The sequence below is a fragment of the Jatropha curcas genome, chromosome 4, assembly GCF_041381405.1.
Source record: "Jatropha curcas cultivar XTBG-Jc1 chromosome 4, XTBG_Jcur_1.0, whole genome shotgun sequence".
Taxonomy (NCBI): Eukaryota; Viridiplantae; Streptophyta; class Magnoliopsida; order Malpighiales; family Euphorbiaceae; genus Jatropha; species Jatropha curcas.
This window is the reverse complement of record NC_143154.1, coordinates 16,369,302-16,390,632: the sequence shown is the minus strand read 5'-3', so window position 1 is coordinate 16,390,632 and position 21,331 is coordinate 16,369,302. Positions and strand designations below refer to the sequence as shown.

Genomic DNA, 21,331 nt, shown 5'->3' with positions numbered 1-21,331 from the left:
ATGATTCTTTTCTATCAAAATTCCCAAGAAACAAACATAATTACCAAAAGATCATTGTTGTTACAGCAATCCTTATCTGAAACTTTATCTCAATTTTATCCACTTGCCGGTGAAGTTAAAGACATATTTTCCATTGATTGTAACGATGAAGGTGTATGTTATGTAGAAGCTACAACTAACATTCCTTTATCTCAGTATCTGGCTCAACCCGATCTAACATCACTCCACAAACTTGTGCCAAATGCAATTCCTAACTATGAACTTCCTTCTGGATCTCCTGTTGCATTGATTCAAGAAACCACCTTTGCATGTGGTGGCTTTACCATCAGCATATGTATTTCTCACATGGTTTGCGATGCATACGGTTGCAATTTGTTTCTGAAAAATTGGGCTGCTATTACGTGTAAATCACCTGCCAAAACCCCTCTGTTGGATGGAGAATCCATTTTTCCTCAGTATACTGCATTTCCAAGAGAGGTGAGTTCCTTAAATATCTATGCCCCTTTTTTTAAACAAGGCAAGAATATAACAAAGAGGATTGTGTTTAACGAATCTGCCATTGCCGATCTTAAAGCAAAAGCAATTTTGAACGGTATTAATAATCCTACGCGGGTTGAGGTGGTTAGTGCAGTTATTGGCAATCGCCTTCTGGCTTCTCTCAAAAATAAAACCGGTATCGATAAACAACTTGCAGTAAATTATACTGTGAATTTGAGACGAAAAGGGCAGCCGCCATTACCAGAATGTTTATTGGGGAACTTTATAAGAAATGTTGGTGTAGTATTCACAGCGAAGGAGAATTCGATTGAATTAGTGAATCAAGTAAGAGAGGCAACGAAAAAAGTGAATAATGATTTTTTGAACAAGATAAAAAGTGCAGGTGGAGGTGAAGATGGATTCCTAAAGTGTTATGATGCGGTGAAAGAGATTGGAGATTTATTATTTACAGGTTCGGTATTTGGTAGTGAAATGGAGTTAGGTGTGTGTAGTAGTTTTTGTAATTTTGGTATATATGATAATGATTTTGGCTGGGGAAAGCCAATATGGGCAGCTTTTACTGCACCGTATATGAATATTTCAGACAGGCCATATATCAATACGATTATTTTGACCGATACAAGCAACAAAGGAGTGGAAGCATGGGTATTGATCGGCCAAGATGAGTTTGATATTTTGGAGAAAGATACTGAGCTTCTTCAATATGCTTCCATTGATCCATCCCCAATTTAGTACTTTCTCTGTTAAAATGTAAGTCTTTCTCTGTTAAAATGTAAGTCTTTTATGTTAAAACGTAAGTCTTTTTGAGTATTTTAAAGATAATAAATAATCTTTTTTCTATTTTATTCTTATTTATATTAAATACAATTTATGATTTGAGAAACAACTAATGATAATGATATGAGATAAAAAGATAATTTGATCAAATTATTTTTGATTTTATTATAATTTAGGGAAATTAATTGTTTCGCGAAAAATCTTAAAATGACTTATAATTCGGGACGAATGAGTATTAATTATAATTTATAATCTATGTAAAAGTGTGAAGGGAAACATTGAGAGTATTGTTATGGTTTGAATAACTCCTGACGTATGGAGCAACATGAGTAAAAAGCTAAGGTTATGGGTAATTCTCAATAAGGATTTATTTTGAAGATTCTCAATAACTGATGCAAGAAACAAAATTGTATCTTAGTTAATGGTTTAGAACAACCTGAATGAATGCTCAGCTAAAGGGCTGACTAACACGATGAGATACTAACTTGCTTGGTTACAGAATATGAGAAGAACCCGATCAAAACTTATGTCATTCCTCCTTTGCGATGAGTATAAATTATATAAGCATTAAGGATAATGAGAAATTGTTATGAATCAGGAGATAATGAGAATGGTTTAAGAGGAAAAGTATTGATTTGACAAAGGATAATTGCATAACCTAGGTGAATATGGGAAAGAAACCTTGTTTGTCCCATTAGGGCAATTGAAGGAACCTACAGAATCGTACTGGTATGATCTGCTCAGATTGCGAGCCTAGAACGCAACGGAATTTAATTATATTAAAAATCTCAATTTTCCATATCAAACAGATTATATTGGAGTAGATTATATTTGAAACCTGATTGCTAAGTTGAGCCCAACCCATAATCATGTTATTGGAATTCTCAGATCTAGAACCTTCTAAATTGTTCAAGAGTTTAAATATTAAATTAATTAGTACGGTTTAATTTAATAATCAAAGAATAATCTAAAACTTAGCTAAACCAAAGGTAAGGAAAATCGCAATCTAAACCAACTAAAATTAATTGAACTACTTAAAAACCACTAGAAGCTAAATCAAAACAGTGGAAATAAATTAGTAACCTAGAAGCTTCCAATAATTCAACAAACCCATTTGAATTAAACCAAAACCTAGACATAAACCAATCAATGAGATAAAGCTTAACCTCATCTCATCTCTCCCTTGAAATTCAGTTTGAAAGAAAAATGTAAAAACGAATTTTTATTTATTTATCAGAGAATGGCAAAAGATTTTGTCAATTGAGTCAAATTCATAAAACCCTTTTGAGTTATTTTGGCCAGACAAAAGTTTATACCAACTCGAAATTGTGAAAAGTTCCAATCCCTTCAATACCTGAAAATTTGATATTGAAACTGACACTGAACTAAAGAAAACTTCGGTTCACCAGATTAAACTGAAAACCATGTGAGAAAACCAAGCTGAACTGGTTCCGTTACACGCCCCTACTTCCACCCAGTTAGGCCAACGGGCTTCCGACGAAAAATGGGAAAAAAGAGAATAAATCTGATACATGGCAAATGGTCTGGCATTATATTCGAATATAGGAATAAAAATGTACACCAATATGACTTCTATATGCTGATATATCACTTGAAAAGTCGGCCTAGTTTACAACATTAAAAGATTTTCCATAAATGAGGTCTACCTGACTGGAGATGCTCAAGATTCAAAACAATTGCAAAAAGATACTCGGAGATGATTAAGCTAAAAATCCCAAAGAAAAAAAATGTAAATGGAAATGGTACTTCATTACCAGATTTATAAAAGGATGCCACAAAATGTGAATCTACTTGCTCATTCTCGATGCTAAGCAAAAGTTCCAAAATATGGAACCCATGGACATGAAGGCTACACGAGCTTGAACTGGCACCACCCTACAAAAATGCCAAAATTTGGTGCTTCAATAAACCAATTTCGCTATGTTTGGTTCGGAAGAAAATGCAAATGGATATAATGAAGAGCAAATTTTGATACTTGAGAATTGGGAGGATTTGATGAAAGGAATGCATAAGCACAACTTTACTCTGACCACTGCTAATCAAATTCAGATGCTATATGTAGCTACCAAAGAAAAATAAATGCTTTGTAGCTCTTTGTCAACCCAACAAAAAATATCAAACAGAAGCATTCACTGGCTTAGCCTAGTGGTAGAGCATCTTTTAACTTGGGAGCAAATCCAACTCTCCATAAAAAGAAAGATAAATTGGTTTCCTGTGATACCATCACCCTACCCTAATAGAAATAGGCATGTCCTACTAACTATGTAAACACAAATCACAGGAAATTTAATCCCAATTCAAACAATTTGAAATAACTTAATGATATTTTTCAGACAAATAAATTACGGTTAATTGTTACAACACATCTATCAAGTTGATCTTATATGTTCAACTAGTGGAATCTACACAAACGCAAGTATTTTTCTGCTAGCTAAATTATAATCCACATATTAAGCATTACCAAACATTGTGTAACATATTTCTACTGGATAAATTATGATCCACATATAAGACAATTGAAAATTCTGTGATCAATGGAAAATCAAGCCAAACTTTTTAGAAAATTCAAGTAAATTACAGGACAAATTTTTTTTTTTTTTTTTTAATAACTGTCTCAAGTAGCAGTATTATGAGAATGAATGCATTTAAATATTCCGTTAAGTGATATAAAGACACCTTCTGAGGTTTTATACATGTTAACAGTTTATGATGAGATTTAAGTTACATAATTATTCTTATTTTAGTTAGTTTAAGTCTGACAAAAATAATACTCTACCACTAGCAATTCATTCATTTTCAAGACAGCCAATTTATTATCTATTATTTGGTCGACCAAAATCCAACATAATTCATATGTTTTGAGGTGGAGCAAGATGTGTTTATTAGCAGCTGATTTAAGAAGGCACTAAAAAAGATGTGTCATGGATTTATTGTGTATTATTGCAGAGATAAAAATATATATCCAAAAATGTTCCATATTGTATGTAAAATCTAGAGATATTTCTCAAGGTTTTCATGCTAAAACTGACCAAGGAACATAGAAATGAAGGCAGGAAGATTTACCAAAAATTCAATGCGCTAACAGGGATCCAGAACCTAAATCCTGCATTGATACCAGATGTAAACATTAAATCAAACAGAAAACTAAGCCAACAGCAGTTTCCTGAAGGAGTTCTTTACCGTATAGCAATGTGGGAAGAACATCTTTTTGGTACTTCCCTGGAAGCTGGGAAAGCTTCCCTTGCCATAAATTATTCCATGCAAAGACAACAGCAATGACAGATGGACCAAGCACTACTTGGTTCAACATAACCTGAATGAAAATGAAATTTTATGATATTTTTCCAAATAATCTTGTTATCAAAATGGTAGAACAGAGATCACACTAACCCAGCACTCACAGAAATAGGTTTCAGAATGGAACTAAATCTAAGCACAAAAGAAGGGATAATTACCATTTTATTCTTGCGTTTTTTTCGAAATTAACTCCTGCATGCCTGTATTTTAAAAAATAGAAATTATCCTAACTTTGGAATCCGTTGAATAATTAATCAAACTGTTCAATCAAAACCAAAGAAAAGAGGTTAAAGTTGAAAAATGCCTATCAAATAGTATGGGCTCTAAAGTAGGATGGCTGTCTGGACGGGATAATCTTCTTCAATGCTGTCTGTGTTCTTGAAGTTGTTTTTTCGGACTTTCCTTGAACGACATATGGTGATTTGAAGAAAATAGGATTGTAAAGAAAGCTCGTTAGTGGGAGTTGTGGCCCCTTTGTTAATTGTACAGAAATTCTGCTTATTTGATTCATAAACATGTTCTCCTTATAAATTCTGTTAATTACATGATTACATAGTAGGAATATTCATCAACTGCAGCCTCTAATTAAGGCCTTAATTCAGAACAATACAATCAAAACAATATCTTAATTAATGACAGCTATAAAGTCTAATTAATCATTGTTTCCATTCATGTTGTTGTTGCCATCTATGTCCTGTTGAGCACTCCTTGAATATCTCCTGCCAATGAATATATCCGTAACATTACTCCCCCTGGAGAAAGAGCTTGTCTCAAGCTCAAAGTATAGACAAGAAGCTTGGAAATTAGGAACTGTTTTCCAAGTCGCAGTAGATGGAGGCATTCTGCTCCATCGAACTAAAAGCTCCCAAATGCCACGGTTGAGACGTGAACGAGTAATGGTTTTAGGGCTAGGAATTACACTGCCATTCTCTAGAGTTGGTAGAGATGGAATAGTTGCAGGAGATAAACCTTTAAATTCTTTTAACAGAGAGATGTAGAACACATTGTGAATTTTACAATTTGGGGGTAATACTAATTGATACGCAACTTGCCCAGCCTTTTGAATTACCTTGAAAGGACCATAAAACCGAGGACCCAGCTTGTCTAAGCTTGCCTACAAGGGAATGTTGGTGGTGAGAATGCAATTTCAGCCACACCATTGTACCCGGTTCAAATTCAAGGTCATGATGGCCTTGATCATTGTAAAGAAGAAGAATGAGAGGAAATATTGACTTAATTTATTCCCTCAAGAATTGGGGATATAAATAGTACTACATATGTACAATATAGGTAACTAATCAAGGATCCCAAATAATCTGCTAATGATCTACTAATTATAGCTCCTAATCTCAGCAGCTATTTGCTAATGATATGCTAATTATAGCTCCTAATCTTAGCAGCTAATTACAACTAATTACAGCTAAATACAACAGCTAATCATAACACTCCCCCTCAAATGTATTCAATTCGAGGTCCTCGTAAAGATTTGATCAGTATATCTGCCAATTGATCGTTTGAACTGACAAAGGAAGTAGATATGCATCCTGACTCAATCTTTTGTCTGATGAAATGACAATCGATCTCAATATGTTTTGTTCTTTCATGAAACATTGGATTTGAGGCAATATGGAGTGCTGCTTGATTGTCATCTGTTTTATTTCTCCACACTTCAACTCTTGAAGAAGGTGCTTGAGCCAAACAAGTTCACAAGTGGCGAAGGCCATGGCTCGATACTCTGCTTCTGCGCTTGACCTAGCCACAACATCTTACTTTTTACTTTCCAATGATATCAAATTTCCTCCAATCATGATACAATAACCAGAAGTGGACCGTCTGTCAGAGGGAGAACCTGCCCAATCTGCATCTGAATAGCCAACCACTTGTGAATGACCCTTGTTCTCATATAACAGACCTTGCCTAGGAGTTCCTTTGATATATCTCAAAATGCGAACAACAACATCCCAATGACTATCACATGGAGACTAAAGAATTGACTAACCACACTCACGGCAAAAGAAATATCCGGTCGTTTAATAGTAAGATAGTTTAAGTTTCCAACAAGCCTCCGATATCTGCCAGGATCTTTAAATGGCTTCCTCTGTCATGGAATAAGTTTTACATTGGAATTCATAGGAGTATCCACAGGTTTACAATTCATCATACCTGTTTCTTCTAGTATATCAAGAGCATACTTTCTTTGTGAGATTGCAACTCCAATCTTGGACTGTGCTACCTCAATCCCAAGAAAATATTTTAGCTTTCCCAAATCTTTAGTTTGAAAGTTACTGAATAAATGCTGCTTTAGTTTAGAAATCCCTTCATGATCATTGCCAGTTATGACAATATCATAAACATAAACAACTAGATAAGTACATTTCCCATGATTTCCATGCCGATAGAAGACTGAATGATCAACGTCACTTCGACGCATGCCAAATTTCTGGACAACAGCACTAAATCTTCCAAACCATGCACGTGGAGATTGTTTCAAGCCATAGAGAGATCGACGTAGTCGACAAACCAAACCAGACTCCCCTTAAGCAATAAAACCAGGAGGTTGCTCCATATATACTTCCTCGGTCAATTCCCCATGCAATAAAGCATTTTTGATGTCAAGTTAAAGAAGAGGCCATTGATAGATAGCTGCCAAAGAAAGAAGAAAAAGAACAAAGGCCATTTTAGCCACAAGGGAAAATGTATCACTATAATCAAGGCCATAAACCTGTGTACCCCTTTGCCACAAGCCTAGCTTTCAACCTATCAATTTTACCATCTGGTCCAATTTTAACCGTGTAAACCCATCGACAGCCAACAGTGCTCTTCCCAGGAGGCAAAGAAATAAGTTCCCATGTACCATTATTATGCAAAGCAGTCATCTCCTCAGTCATAGCAGTAGACCAACCAGGATGGTTAAGTGCTTCACTGAAACTCTTAGGGATAGAAACAGTAGACAATGTGGAGACAAAGGCATAATATGAAGGAGATAAACGGTGATAGCTCAGAAAATTGTAAATAGGATGAGAATTACGAGTGGAGCGAATACCTTTGGGAAGGGCAATGGGAGCATTTTCTGTCTCTGTGTTTGGCATGACCAGTGCAGGAGATGAGATCGGAATAGGAGATGAGTCACTAGGCTATATATCTGCATTCAAAACAAGGTTAGTAGTAGGACGACAAGAATATATCTGAAGAGGATGAGATGTAGTTGGAGGACGAAGAATAGGGAAGGGGAGAACATTGGAAACAGATTGTTTAAGCTCTGGCTGTTTAGAAAAATAAGGGGTAGTTTCAAAGAAAGTAACATCAGCAAAGATAAAGAACTTGAAAGAGATTGGGTCATAACACTTGTACCCTTTCTGAAGACGAGGATATCCTAAGAAAATGCACTTAATGGACTTTGGTTGAAGCTTGTCCCTGCTAAGGGTATGATCATGAACAAAACAAGTGCTCCCAAAAACACGCAGTGGCAGATGAAAGGGGTCCTGTTTGAGGAACAAAACAGAATGAGAGCTTTGATTCTGTAAAACAGAAGAAGGCATCCTGTTAATAAGAAAACAAGCAGTAAGTACTGCATCCCCCCGGAAATGAAGTGGGACTTGATTATGAAGAAGTAATGTTCGTGCTGTTTCAATAAGATGATGATTCTTTCTTTTTGCAATTCCATTCTGTTGGGGTGTATAAGCACAAGAAGATTGATGGAGAATACCCTGAGAAGACATAAACTCATTAAGAATTTCAGCACAGAATTTTTGAAAGATAGAGAATAGTTCAGAATGACTTTTCATTAGAAACACCCATGTACAACGAGAATAGTCATCAATAAAAGTAACAAAGTAATTAAATCCCAGAATTGTACTAACACGACTAGGACCCCAAATGTCTGAATGAACAATATCAAACATAGCCAAAGCTTTATTATTGACAATCTTAGGAAATGAAACACAAGATTGTTTTCCAAGTTGACAAGATTCACATTCCAAAACACTTAATGAAGATAAGCTAGGAACTAAATGTTTAAGTTTAAGAAGACTAGGATGATGAAAACGATTGTGTAGAAGCTCAGCGGAAGCAATAGAAGCTAATGTAATAGTGGCTTTCAGAGGGGATATGTAATACAAGCCATGTGACTTATATCTTATTCCAATCGTCTTCCCCGTACGCCGATCCTGCACAACACCATAGTTAGCTATGAAAAAGACAATGCAATCAAGTTGTTCGGTGATTTTGCTAACGAAAATTAAATTATAAGGACAGCTAGGGATGTATAAGATAGATTGTAAAGTTATTGATGGAATAAGTTGAACTGTCCCAATGCCTTTAACTTTAGTTTCTGAACCATTAGCTAAGGTGACTGTGGATGAGTCTAGAGTAGGAATGAGAGTAGAGAACAATGTTTCATTACCAAAAAATGTGATCGGAAGCGCTGGAATCAAGTATCCAAGGAGTACCAGTTGAGGACTGAGACAAACAAGCAACTGAAGTGCTAGAGTGTTGTAAACTAGGTGACTGTTGTTGAGCTTGTTGTTTGGCTGCCTGGAATTGGGCATATTCTTCATATTCTGATCCTGTCAAAGTGATGCAGTTGCTTGATGTACCAGGCAAAGGAAGAATTCCAGCTCCATTACTCTGAACCATATGAGTTACAGGTCGTCCAGTACCAGCAGATTGATTCTGAGACGGTTTACTATATAATTTCCAACAGGTTTCACGAGTATGTCCTGGTTTATCACAATAAGTGCAGTGAACCTTATACCTATTACCTTTCCATTTTTTATTACTATTCTGGATGGCAAAAGCAGAGGCTTCAACGTTAGGAGTGCAGCTAGAGTGGTGGAAATACGAAGAAGTCGAGCAGAGATATCTTCTAAGGTAGGAACAATCGAACTAGTCAAAATTTGATCTCGATCAGAGCTAAGATCGGGTCGAAGGCCGATTAGAGCGAAACCATAAAAAACTTGTCTCTTTGTTTTTCTTGTTCAGCAATATTCTCTATGAAAAGCATAATGGAAACAAACTCATCTTTCAATGTCTCAACTTGCCCAATGGAACTAGCCATATCCATTTGATTTTGCTGCAAATGGACAATATTAGAGACAACATTGTAAATTCGTTGTATATCATTGGTATACAATGTTTTGGCTTTTGTGCAGACCTTACAACAGGTTTTACAGGACTGAAAAAGAGGAAGTAATTTGGGATCAAGAGTATGCCATAATAGGCTACACAACTGAGCATCAATTTTAATTCATGCCATCCTATCGGTTGCAATGATATCAATAGCATTTTTAATAAGATGATCATCATATCCTTGACCTAAGAACTATAGCTCAATAGAATTGAACCAAAAAATGTAATTGCTACTGCCTTGAAGTTTTACAATAGTAATACCAGAGAATTAGGAAGAAGAGATTTGATTAGACTTGATTCAGCCATATTCAGTAGTAGAACAGTGAAGAGGAAGGTGGCAGAATCTGTCGACGGCGTGTGGCTGACGACGGCAAGCATTCTGGTGACGCGACTTGGTGTCTGAGGTCGCCGGTCACTGGGTAGGCCTGGGATAGTGGCTGTGACTATAGAAGAGAGAGAATAATAGGGTAATTGGAAATCCCTTAGAAGAGAGAAAGAGAAAAGAAGAGGAGTGTATTCAGGCCCTTTGTTGGCTCTGATACCATGTAAAGAAGAAGAATGAGAGGAAATATTGACTTGATTATTCCTCAAGAATTAGGGATATAAATAGTACTACATATGTACAATATAGGTAACTAATTAAGGATCCCAAATAATATACTAATGATCTGCTAATTATAGCTCCTAATTTCAGCAGCTATCTTGATCTGCTAGTTATAGCCCCTAATCTCAGTAGCTAATTACAACTAATTACAGCAGCAGCTATCTACTAATGATCTGCTAATTATAGCCCCTAATCTCAGCAGCTAATTACAACTAATTACAGCTAAATACAACAGCTAATCATAACAATCATAAATTGCTTTAATTCGTTGTTGAGCTTGTTGTAGACAACTGATCTTTATTCATCAAAGCTTGATCCATAGTGTCTACCCAAGCTGTACCCACTTCATAAGAGAGCAAGCGAGATGGGTCTCGATACACAACCTTAACTGGAGACTACTAAGGAAAAGTTAGTAGTCCTGTTTGTACATAGCATGATCTTAGAGATTTATTCCTAAGTAGTCCAAGATTTATATTCATAAATAGTTTAGGATTCACTTGTATATACACTTGTCTTTCTCATTGATGAAATAACATAATGGATTTCTCATAGCATTCCAGATCCAGGCCCAAGGCCTTTTAAAGTTTATTCTAGAAGGGGCAACAAAGAGAATAGAAGAATATGGATGGGTAATTCAGCTAACCATATGAGCATCCGGCGACAGTCAAGCAATCAGGTATTACATCCGATTTTATTGATGATTTCATCTCTCGAGCTGCCCAGACCCCAGATTTAATAAACCCACAATTGCTCGGTTATTTTCTGATGGACTCAAGGAAGATATAAGGGTAAGAATGCATTCCTATGACACTGTCGATCTATATCAGGCAATGAAGGTTGCCCATGAAATAGAGAGAGAGAACTAGCGCAATCTTATCTCCAACCAGCCACCACTCAAAAATCCTTTCACCGATCCACCTCCGGCGAATATATGTCCAGTCCCATTTTCAAGCTTGGTCTAAAAATTTTAAGCCCATCCCCAATACAAGCCCAAGCACTAACCCATGCTTTGACTCGACCTAAAACCCATATAGCCAACCACACCCACCCACCAGATCAAAGTAATGGCACTGAACTCAGCCATCAACTTCTTTCTCTTCCAGCTCAGCGAGAAAAACCCACTACACCACCTAGAAATCATGGCGTTCGCCATTACTCCCATCAAGATTACCAGGAACTACGCGCTAAGGGTATGTGGTTTCGATGCAAGCAACCTTATTCTCTTCTACATGAACATCCAAATAAATCTCTAAGGGCACTAATTTGGCAAGAAAGATGAAACACTAACTGATGAGGGCCAAGTTGCAGAGACAGAATCTGAATCCTAAACATTGCTTCCCTTAGAATTTGACGATCCCACTTTTCTCAATTGAACTTGCCTTTGTTCTCTGTGGGTGGAATCTCTTAACTACGCACCTTGAAACTTATGGATCTTGTATCGGTGGTAATAATGGTTGATAATGGAGCACGTCATAATTTCATTTCTGATCAATTGGAGGCTCTCCTCAAACTACCTATAAACCCCACTCCACCTTTTTATGTCCGGCTAGGTGAGTCATCACTTACGCTCCACTGGAGTTTATCGACAATTACAAATACAGCTGGGCATTGTTGTGATTACCGGTGATTTCTATGTGTTCCCTTTAAGTGGAGTTGACATTATATTGGGAGTGGCTTGGCTAGAGACACTTGGAGAGGTATAAGTCAATTGGTAGCACTTAGCCATGAAATTCCTCCAACAAGACAAGCTCATTACTCTCATTGGGATCCCTCATTATCTAAATCATCTGTCTCCTGTAAGTCCATCCACAAAGTCTCTAATGTGGATTTCTCTGCCTTATTATGGGTGATTGATCAAGAGACTAAACCACCAGCAGAATCGCAATCTCTTTCTTAATCTCAACACCAAGAGTTGGACCATTTAAAGTTTAAATTTTGTGATATTTTCAAAGATAGAACTCAGCTTTCTCCACGTCGTTCTCAAGATCATAGAATCATCCTTCAACATGGGCAAGCGCTAGTCTCAGTAAAGCCTTACCGGTATGGGAATTTTCGAAAAGATGAGATTGAGAGGTTGGTTAAAGACATGCTTTCTACTAGGACTATCAAGCCTAGTTCAAGCCCCTTTTCCAATTCGTTTCTCTTGGTAAAGAAAAAAAGATGGCAGCTGAAGCTTTTATGTGGATTACCATTAATTAAAATAGGGTGACTATTCCTCACAAATACCCCATTCCAGTAATTCATTAGTTGCTCGACGAATTACATAGAATCCATTATTTCTACAAGCTGGATCTCAAACAAGGGTTTTATCAAATTCTAGTGGCAGCCCTAGACACCCACAACAGCCTTCCAAACACATTCCTGTCACTATGAGTTCCTTGTTATCCCATTTGCGCTAACAAATGCACCGGCCACATTCCAGGGACTTATGGATGATGTTTTTCGGCCACACTTGCGGAAATTCGTGCTTGGTAGGGAGTTATGAATGATGTTTGACGATATATGGTCTATAGTAAAAATTGGGATTCTCACCTTGAGCACTTGCAAATTGTATTCTAACTTCTTAGGGAAAACTCCTTGCATCTAAACGAGAAGAATTGTTCATTAGGGAAGCTTTCGGTGGAATACTTGGGACATATCGTATCCACTCATGGGGTAGCTATGGAACCTTCAAGGTAGCAAGCATATTGTAGTGACCCACACCGAAACCAATCAAAGTAATCTGTGGGTTCCTTGGATTAACGGGCTATTGCCATCGATTTATACTGGACTATGGGCGAATTGCTCGACCTTTGACTCACTCCTTCAAAAGGAAGCCCAAGCCTCCTTTAAATAGAACTCTGAAGCTCAGGAATCTTTTGAAAATCTGAAAATTGCATTATATCTTCTCTGGTCCTTGCAATGTCAGACTTCACTCGACCGTTTATTATTGAGATGGATGCATCTAAGACTGCTATTGGCACAGTTCTCATGCAAAATGATAGGCCTGTGGCTTATTTCAGTAAAGCAACTAGGGACCTAGCAATGGCACGATCGGCTTATGAAAATGAATTGATGGCCTTAGTGCTTGCAACCAAGCATTGGCGTGCCTACCTAATTTGGCACAAGTTCATAGCAAGGACAGATCAATGGAGTCTTCGCCATCTTCTCCATCAAGCGATATCTACTCCTGCCCAACATTATTGGTTTGCTAAACTCATGGGGTATGATTTACCATTGAATATAAACCCAGAAAAGTCAATAGCTGCAGATGCGCTATCTCACCAGGATGAAGATTTACAGTTACAGCGTATATCTAGCTCTCAATGGACAGATTGGGATTACATTAGCAAAGAAATTCAGCGTGACCCATCTCTCTCTAAAATTATCTCAGACTTGAGTTGTCATTCAACATGTCATACTCACTATTCTCTTATTCAAGGCCCCTTATTTTATAAGGGGAAGCTGGTACTTCTTACCTCACCTCGCTGGATACAAAGAATCCTGGCGAAATTTCATTCTACCACTATTGGTGGTCAATCCGGTGCCTTTCGTACATACAGAAGGATAGCTTCAAATTTTTATTGGCAAGACATGATGACAATGATTAAGAAATTCGTGGCAGCTTCCATCATTTGTTAAAAACATAAATATGAGGCCCAATCTCCTACCGGACTTCTTCAGCCCCTACCTTTTCCAAAACAGATATGGGAAGATGTAGCTTTGGACTTTATTACCGAATTACCAGGATCAAACAGTGTTGACCACATCCTTGTGGTATTGGATCATTTGTCAAAATATGAACATTTCGTTTCTCTAAAGCACCCTTTTACAACTGCCAAGGTCGCCGAATTGTTCATTAAGGAGGTAGTTAGACTCCATGTACTACCTCTTTCTATGGTAAGTGACAATGACCCTATCTTTTTAAGCAACTCGTCTTACCACCTGCAGACCGACGGGGAGACAGAAGTTCTTAACAAAAGCTTGGAATCATACTTGAAGTGTTTCTCTTCGGAACAGCCAAAATCTTGGTCCAAGTGGGTTTGTTGGCCTGGATATTGGTATAATACCAATTTCCAACGTGCAATATGAAAGACCCCATCTGCAGTAGTCTACGGAAGCTCCCCACCTATCTTGCAATAGTTTCGGCCGGGAGAAACTAGAATGGAAGCTCTTTCCCATCAACTTCAAAACAGAGATGAGATCATTTGCCAACTCCGTTATAATTTACAAAGAGCACAACAGTAGATGCTTAAATATGCTAACAAACATCGACGCTATGAACAATTTTCTATAGGAGATAAAGTCTTCTTAAAGTTAAGGCCTCACCGTCAGCAGTCGGTAGCCACAAGAATTAATGCCAAGCTAGCAGCCTGTTACTATGGTCCTTATGAGATCATTGGAAAAATTGGTGAGGTAGCATGTAAACTGTAGCTGCCACCCTCAGCCAAGCTCCACCTGTTTTCCGCATTGCTGAACTTAACAAAGTCGTGGGAAATCATCCGGTGGTAGATATGCTGCCTACTAGTATGAATTGCGAGGCAGGGCCTCCATTAGAACCTGAGAAGATGTGCCAGCACAGAACAATTGAGAGGGACCAGCAACCTGTGCAACAGTTCCTCATTCAATGGAAAGGCCAGACTGTTGATGAAGCTACTTGGGTCAACAAGTCTGAATTGCTAGGCCAATTTCCAAATTTCAGTCTTGAGGACAAAGCTCATTTTCAGGAGGGCAATATTGATAGCATTCCATATCAAGGCCCAAGGCCCTTTAAATTTATTCTAGAAGGCGCAACAAAGAGAATAGAAGATTTTGGATTAGGAATCAAGAAAGTTTACTGCGTCAACTGAATTAGTTTTTTATCTGCCTTTTTAAAGGTAGCAGACAGGAAAAGTGGATGGTATCTTTTGAGCATTCTGTTATTTTTGGGCAGTATATTTGCATGGGCTAAGCCTAGGGGTTGCTCGCAACCATCCTTTTCTTTTTCCTTCTTTGATTGTAAATATGTTTTCCCTTTATTTCCAAGAATATTCACTAGTAGCTGTATTTGACAGATTTGGCTTAATACAAATCTTCCTTGTCCCTCATTCAATCCAGATTTTCTTTAACTTTTATCGAAAGCATCATTCTTTTACTCTAATAGTTTCTCAATTAATAATATGGTATCAGAGTATTGTTAGAAAAGGAGTTTTAGGGAATAGAAAATATTCAAGAAACAATTTTTTTTTTTTTTTTTTTTTCGGGGTTCAATAGCATGTCAATGCTACTATCATGTTAGGTCATCTTTGTAGAGTGATATACTTCTCTCACCGCCCACCAGAAAAGCTACCCCAGCCGCCGATCAGTCTGTTCCCAAAATCCAGTCGCCAGATTCTCAACGAGCAACCTCCACGTGCCACCTCTTTCTTCCTGCTACGCATGTGCCAGCACATGAGGGCGCGTCCAGTAGTCTTCTCATCAACGGTTTTCTTCTCCGACATTTATGCGGCACTATTATCTGATGCATTGACCCATTATCATCAATTGGATTTTGGTTTAAGATTTTATACTGTGATACTTTTCTGCATGGTATTTCTGTTGTGCTTGGTCCTTGTGTTCGGCTTGTCCCTTTTCGCTACAAGTGCAACCCAGTGAGTTGCACTGTGTTTCTTAGGAATTATTTTTTGGTGATTTCAGTTGCTGCTATTCTGTTTTGTGGAGTAATTTTCCGGTGGTTCCTTCTTATTTATATCAATTTTTTACCGAGTTATATTTCAATTTGAAAGTATTTATATTAAAATACCATGATAAATCTAGAACAGAAAGTTGTTATCACTGATGTGGTTCCGCTATAACTAAAATCACAGAAAACAAACTTAATGGCTCTAATTATCTGGATTAGAGCAAGACTATTCGGATTTATCTCCTAACCATTGCTAAAGATGATCACCTTACTAGTGATCCACGATACAAGAAAAAATTGGTTTAGGGAAGATGCTCGGTTGTTCTTGCAAATATTGAATTTCTATTGACAATGAGGTAATCAATCTGATCAATCATTGTGAATTTGTTAAGTAACTGATAGACTATTTGGACTTCTTATATTCTGGGAAAGGCAATATCTCTAGAATATATGATGTTTCCAAAGCCTTCTATCGCTCAGAAAAACATAATAGACCTCTTACTGCGTATTTTATGGATTTGAAACGGATATATAAGGAACTTAATGTCCTATTGCCCTTTAGTACTGATATAAAAAATGCAACAAGCTCAACGTGAATAAATGGCTATTATGAGTTTTCTTGTTGGTTTACCTCCAGAGTTTGACACCCACTAAATCATAAGTTCTTTCTGGTGCTGATATTTCTTGTTTGCAAGAAACATTCACCAGAGTACTCCGTACGGAAAACTTTCATTCTTCACATTCTGCTGCTAATAGTGCTCTTGTAAGTCGTGGAAGGCAAGGAAATACGGCAGCAACTACAGATTATGCAAAAAAAAGAGGATCTACTACTTATAATGTTATAACCACAACTGGATCCAAATGGAGTTGTTTGCTATTAGTCATGAACCCGGTAAGCGCACACTTGTCGGGAACTCCAAAATAAACCTCCTCCACATACAAAGGCAAATGTAGCACTCAAGATCCTACTACAGCTTCAACATCTGGGCAATCGGTCACGATTTCTGCAGAAGAATTTGCAAAGTTTCCCGAGTATCAGGCGTCCTTAAAGTCTGCCAATTCCTCTGTTTGCTGTCATTGCTGATTCAAGAACCTACTTCATGTCTCGTAGCTTCCTCGTGAAATCGGGTCATTGATTCTGCCTGTAGAGATCATATGAAAAATAAATCCTAGTCTTTTGTCTTCTTTTGAGTTTAATTCCACATCTCCTGCTGTAACTTTAGTTGATGGGTCTCGTCTTCTGTTACAAATACTGGATTTGCTACTTCTACTTCATCTCTTCCCTTATCCTCTGTTTTGTGTCTACCTAAATTTTCCTTCAATTTACTCTCTGTTAGCAAAATTAACCGAGTCAATTATTGCAGCAAATCTTATCCTAACTATCGTGTATTTCAGCATCTTATGACAATGCGAATTATTGGTAGAGGATGTGAGTCTAATGGTCTCTATCTGCTTGATGAACAAGTATCGTTGTCTCTTGCTTGTGCTGGTGCTCTATCTCCTGTTGAGGTGCATTATTGATTAGGCCATCATTCCTTATCCATTTTGAAGAAGTTATTTCTATAATTCCAATCTTTAGTTTCTTTAGATTGTGAGTTATGTCAATTTGCTAAACATCATAGGTTGCCTTCTCTATCTTGAGTCAATAAACAGCCTATGTCCCCTTTTGAATTAGTTCATGCTAATGTTTAAGGTCTTTATTCTATTATCGTCAAAACTGGAGTTCGATATTTTGTTACTTTTGTTGATGATTATTCTCGAGTTACTTGGTTATATTTAATGAAAAGTTAATCTGAGTTATTTTCTATCTTTTGTGCCTTTTGTGCTGAAATAAGAACACAATTTAATGTTTCTATACGAACTTTATGCAGTGACAGTGCTAAAGAATATTTTTCAGAAATCTTTCAAAATTATATGACACAAAATGGCATTTTGCATCAATCCTCATGTGCTGATATACCTTCTCACATGGGGTTGCTCAAAGAAAAAACCGTTAGCTCCTTGAGGTAGCTTGAGCACCTCTTTTTCAAATGAAAGTTCCTAAACCTTTTTAGGTTGATGCTGTCTCTATTGCTAGTTTTTTAATTAATCATATGCCTTCATCCATTTTTTAATTAGGAATAATTTTTAGTTTTTCTTCTTTATTTAGGATTTTTTAGGATTAGCTAAATAGGAATACTTTTCAGTCTAGAAGTATTAACTAATTAGAAATACTTTTCAGTCTAGGAGTATTAACTAATCAGAAATACTTTTCAGTATAGAATTAGGATTTAAGATAACGAATATAAATAGGACAGCAACAATTAGTTTATTGTATTGTTTTTTCTCTATGAATTCAGAATTTTAGTTCTAAGGGTTTCTTTGAAATTGATTATGTTATTTTGTTTAACTGAAATCATCCTATTCTAGCCTAATGGTTGAGAATTAATTGCCCTATATCATCCCCACCCCCCGCCCTGCCCCGCCCCTACATCAAGTGGTGTCCTGCGTCGTTAAGTCTTTTAGGAAAGTTTCTTACTTGTTTTCTCTCATCCACAAACCTCTTAAGCATTATTTACAGCTCCAAAACCATGTTAACAAAAATGGTAGAACAAGGATCACATTAATCCAACAAACATAAAAACAGGTTCTTGAGTTGAAACTTTGTTGAAATCTTTGTGATTAAAGTAAATATTGTGTTTCCTAGTTTAGGTTTATTCCCAATTAGTGTAAAGAATGTGTTTCCTAATTTAGGTTTATTCCTGGTTTAGGTTTATTCCTAATTAGTGCCAAGATTGTGTTTCCTAGTTTAGGTTTATTCCTATTTAGATTGCTGCCTGTATTGGAACAATTTTTTGTATATATATAGCGGAGTAGAGGTTGAAAAATATAACATAATTGAAAGAAACAAAACATATTCTTTCCTTTAATTTCTACATGGTATCAGAGCCATTGCCGTGAATTTTTCGACAACAGTTTCAGTTTGCAAAGTGGTCTGAGACTGGCGCCTGCAGCTATTTCCGGCGAGTTCCATCGACGATTCTTGTTCCGGCGACCTCAACTCGGTGTGGTGACTCAGACCTACTAGTTCTTCAGCACCAATTTTTGCCTTTTTTGGAATTTTTTCCCTTTCCACCACTGCTGCTGTCTTTTACTGCTACTGCCTTTTTATCACTGCTGCCGTTTAAATTTTTTTTTAGGATATGGTTGACAAAAAGAAGGTAGACATGGTTTTTCACTCAGAGAGCCCCTCACTTCATATTAGTCCGGTGAAGTTAGATGGAACAAACTACCTGGCTTGGTCTCGGTCTTGTTTATTATTCATTGAAGCTAGAGGTTTGCAGGGATACCTTGTTGGTGGAGCAACTAAATCAGTTTCGATAGATCCGTCTTTTAACAAGTGGAAATCTGAGAATTCTCTTATTATGTCTTGGTTAATAAATTCCATGCATGTAATATCCTCAATTTTGTAGTTCTTTCTATTCTAGGTTTTTCGATGAATTCGGTTATCCGAAAAAAAAAAAAAAAAAAAAAGAAAACTTAGAATAATGGGAAACACTATATATTGAGGATATTAATATTAATTAAATGAAACATTAATTGATCTTTGCAAATCAATGTGAAAGCTTAAAGGAAATCAAAAATGAGTTAAAAGATGAATGACTTCTCGGTAAAGCACGATTTTACCCGAAAAGCCTGAAAAACGGTAATTTCCGTACGATTTTTACCAAGTGGAGTTTAGAATATTAAATACACTTGGTTTATACCTAATAGGACTAAAGTAAAATGATTAAAAAGATTAGAGTGCCAAAGGATGAAGGGAAAACAAAAGGGAGGATTATAGTGCAATTTGCATTTAAAGGACATGGAAGTAATTTTTAATAAAGTTTATTATATAATTTTATTGAAGAAGAGGAAAGAACCACGACACTTCACTCATTGTTGCAGGCCAAACCGTTCAAGAAGAGAGGAGGAGGATTTTGAGTCAAAACCAAGCAAAAAGAAGGTGAAAATCAAAGAATTTTCAAGTATTTCTTAAGAAAAGGTTAGTTATTTTCACTTCCTCCTTCATTTCTATGGATTACTTTTTGAATTCCATGAACTTTGAAGTGAGGTGCTTGTTTGTGTAATCTGATTTGGTGAAGATGAAGTTATGAGAAGTGATTTTAAGGTGATTTAAGATGATTGAAAGTAGTTATGCATGAATTCAAAGTCTAAGTTGCATAAGTCACCAAGATGGATGATTTTGAGTTTGTTCTTGATATGCCATGAACTAGGGATTCTGATATTCTTATATTATGATGTTATGTAAGTAATAGAAGAGTTGGATTGCATGAATTTGTGCTGGAAGTGAGGTGAGAATGCTTAAACATATATAAATTATTGTTGGACATGTTACAGTTGGGCTGCCTGAAATTCAGCTTCTGTAATTGACCTATTTGACTAAGCAAATGAACTCCAAAATTTATGAAATTTGATATGGTGATAGACTGAGATGTTGGGTAGGTTGTGTTAAAATTTAAAGGCCATTGGATAAAAGGAAATGGAGTTATAAGTAAATTAATACAGGCTGCTCAGCATGAGAAAAATTGAACTTCAGATTCTATAATTATGTCATTTAAAAATAAAAATGAGCTTTAAAAATTATGAAATTTTCCAGAACAGTACCCTAAGATGTTGGGAACATGCTATCAAAATTTCAGGGCAATTGAATATGGGGAATTCAAGATATAGTCAACGCAATACCAGCTACTCAAATGCTGAAATTCTGCATGTCATAAACCTTGAACGAATTTAGCATGCTATTCACTTCTATTGTTTTCATTGTTAGTATTCTGTGTCTAGGATGTGGTTAAGTGTTAGATATGAAGTGTTTCATGCTTAAACTCAGATCATATAACACTTGGACAAGTATAGTGAAAATGAAAGAAAAAGCATGAGACTACATTCTAATGCTTAATTTACATTCTTATAGAAGTGCATGTGTGTACATTGTGTAGTATGATCTTAATGTGAGTATTAATATCATGCTACAGCTGCTGAGAGAAAGGGAGTTGAGGAGAGGGTGATTACTAGAGGAAAAGGGCTAGGGGAGCCATCTAGTTCCGGTTAGTGTATATTATTCCTTTCCTACTTTTATTTAAACAAAATGAAATTGATTTTGCAAAATATTTTCAATGGATTTGCTTTATGAATTATAATTATATTCATAAGTTTTTAAAGAGGAAAAAGATTATTTTGAAAGCATACGACCGAATGATATTTGTAAATGAATTTTATGATTCTTATACTGTGAAAGAGGAGGACGTTGGCCAATTGATATCTGTAGTATGAGGGGTGGCCGTGATTGAATATTTTTAGCAGTGGTTGTGAAATGAAATGTTGTC

At 36.5% G+C, this 21,331-nt stretch overlaps 1 protein-coding gene, 1 long non-coding RNA gene and 1 pseudogene across 2 annotated transcripts; 2 read left to right on the top strand and 1 right to left on the bottom strand.

Moving 5' to 3' along the window:
• On the top strand, positions 1-1,230 carry LOC105636703 (epi-neemfruitin B 7-O-acetyltransferse L7AT). The gene has a single exon (XM_012220040.4). It carries the CDS (start codon positions 1-3, stop codon positions 1,228-1,230), a length of 1,230 nt encoding a protein of 409 aa, XP_012075430.2.
• A 1,574-nt stretch (positions 1,231-2,804) lies between these two features.
• The window catches only part of LOC149496890 (uncharacterized), a 34,214-nt pseudogene continuing 15,687 nt past the window's right edge, over positions 2,805-21,331 (bottom strand).
• LOC149496892 (uncharacterized) lies at positions 19,858-21,054 on the top strand. The gene is made up of 2 exons (XR_016320661.1): positions 19,858-19,989; positions 20,981-21,054. It is a non-coding gene; the product is annotated as an uncharacterized LOC149496892 (long non-coding RNA).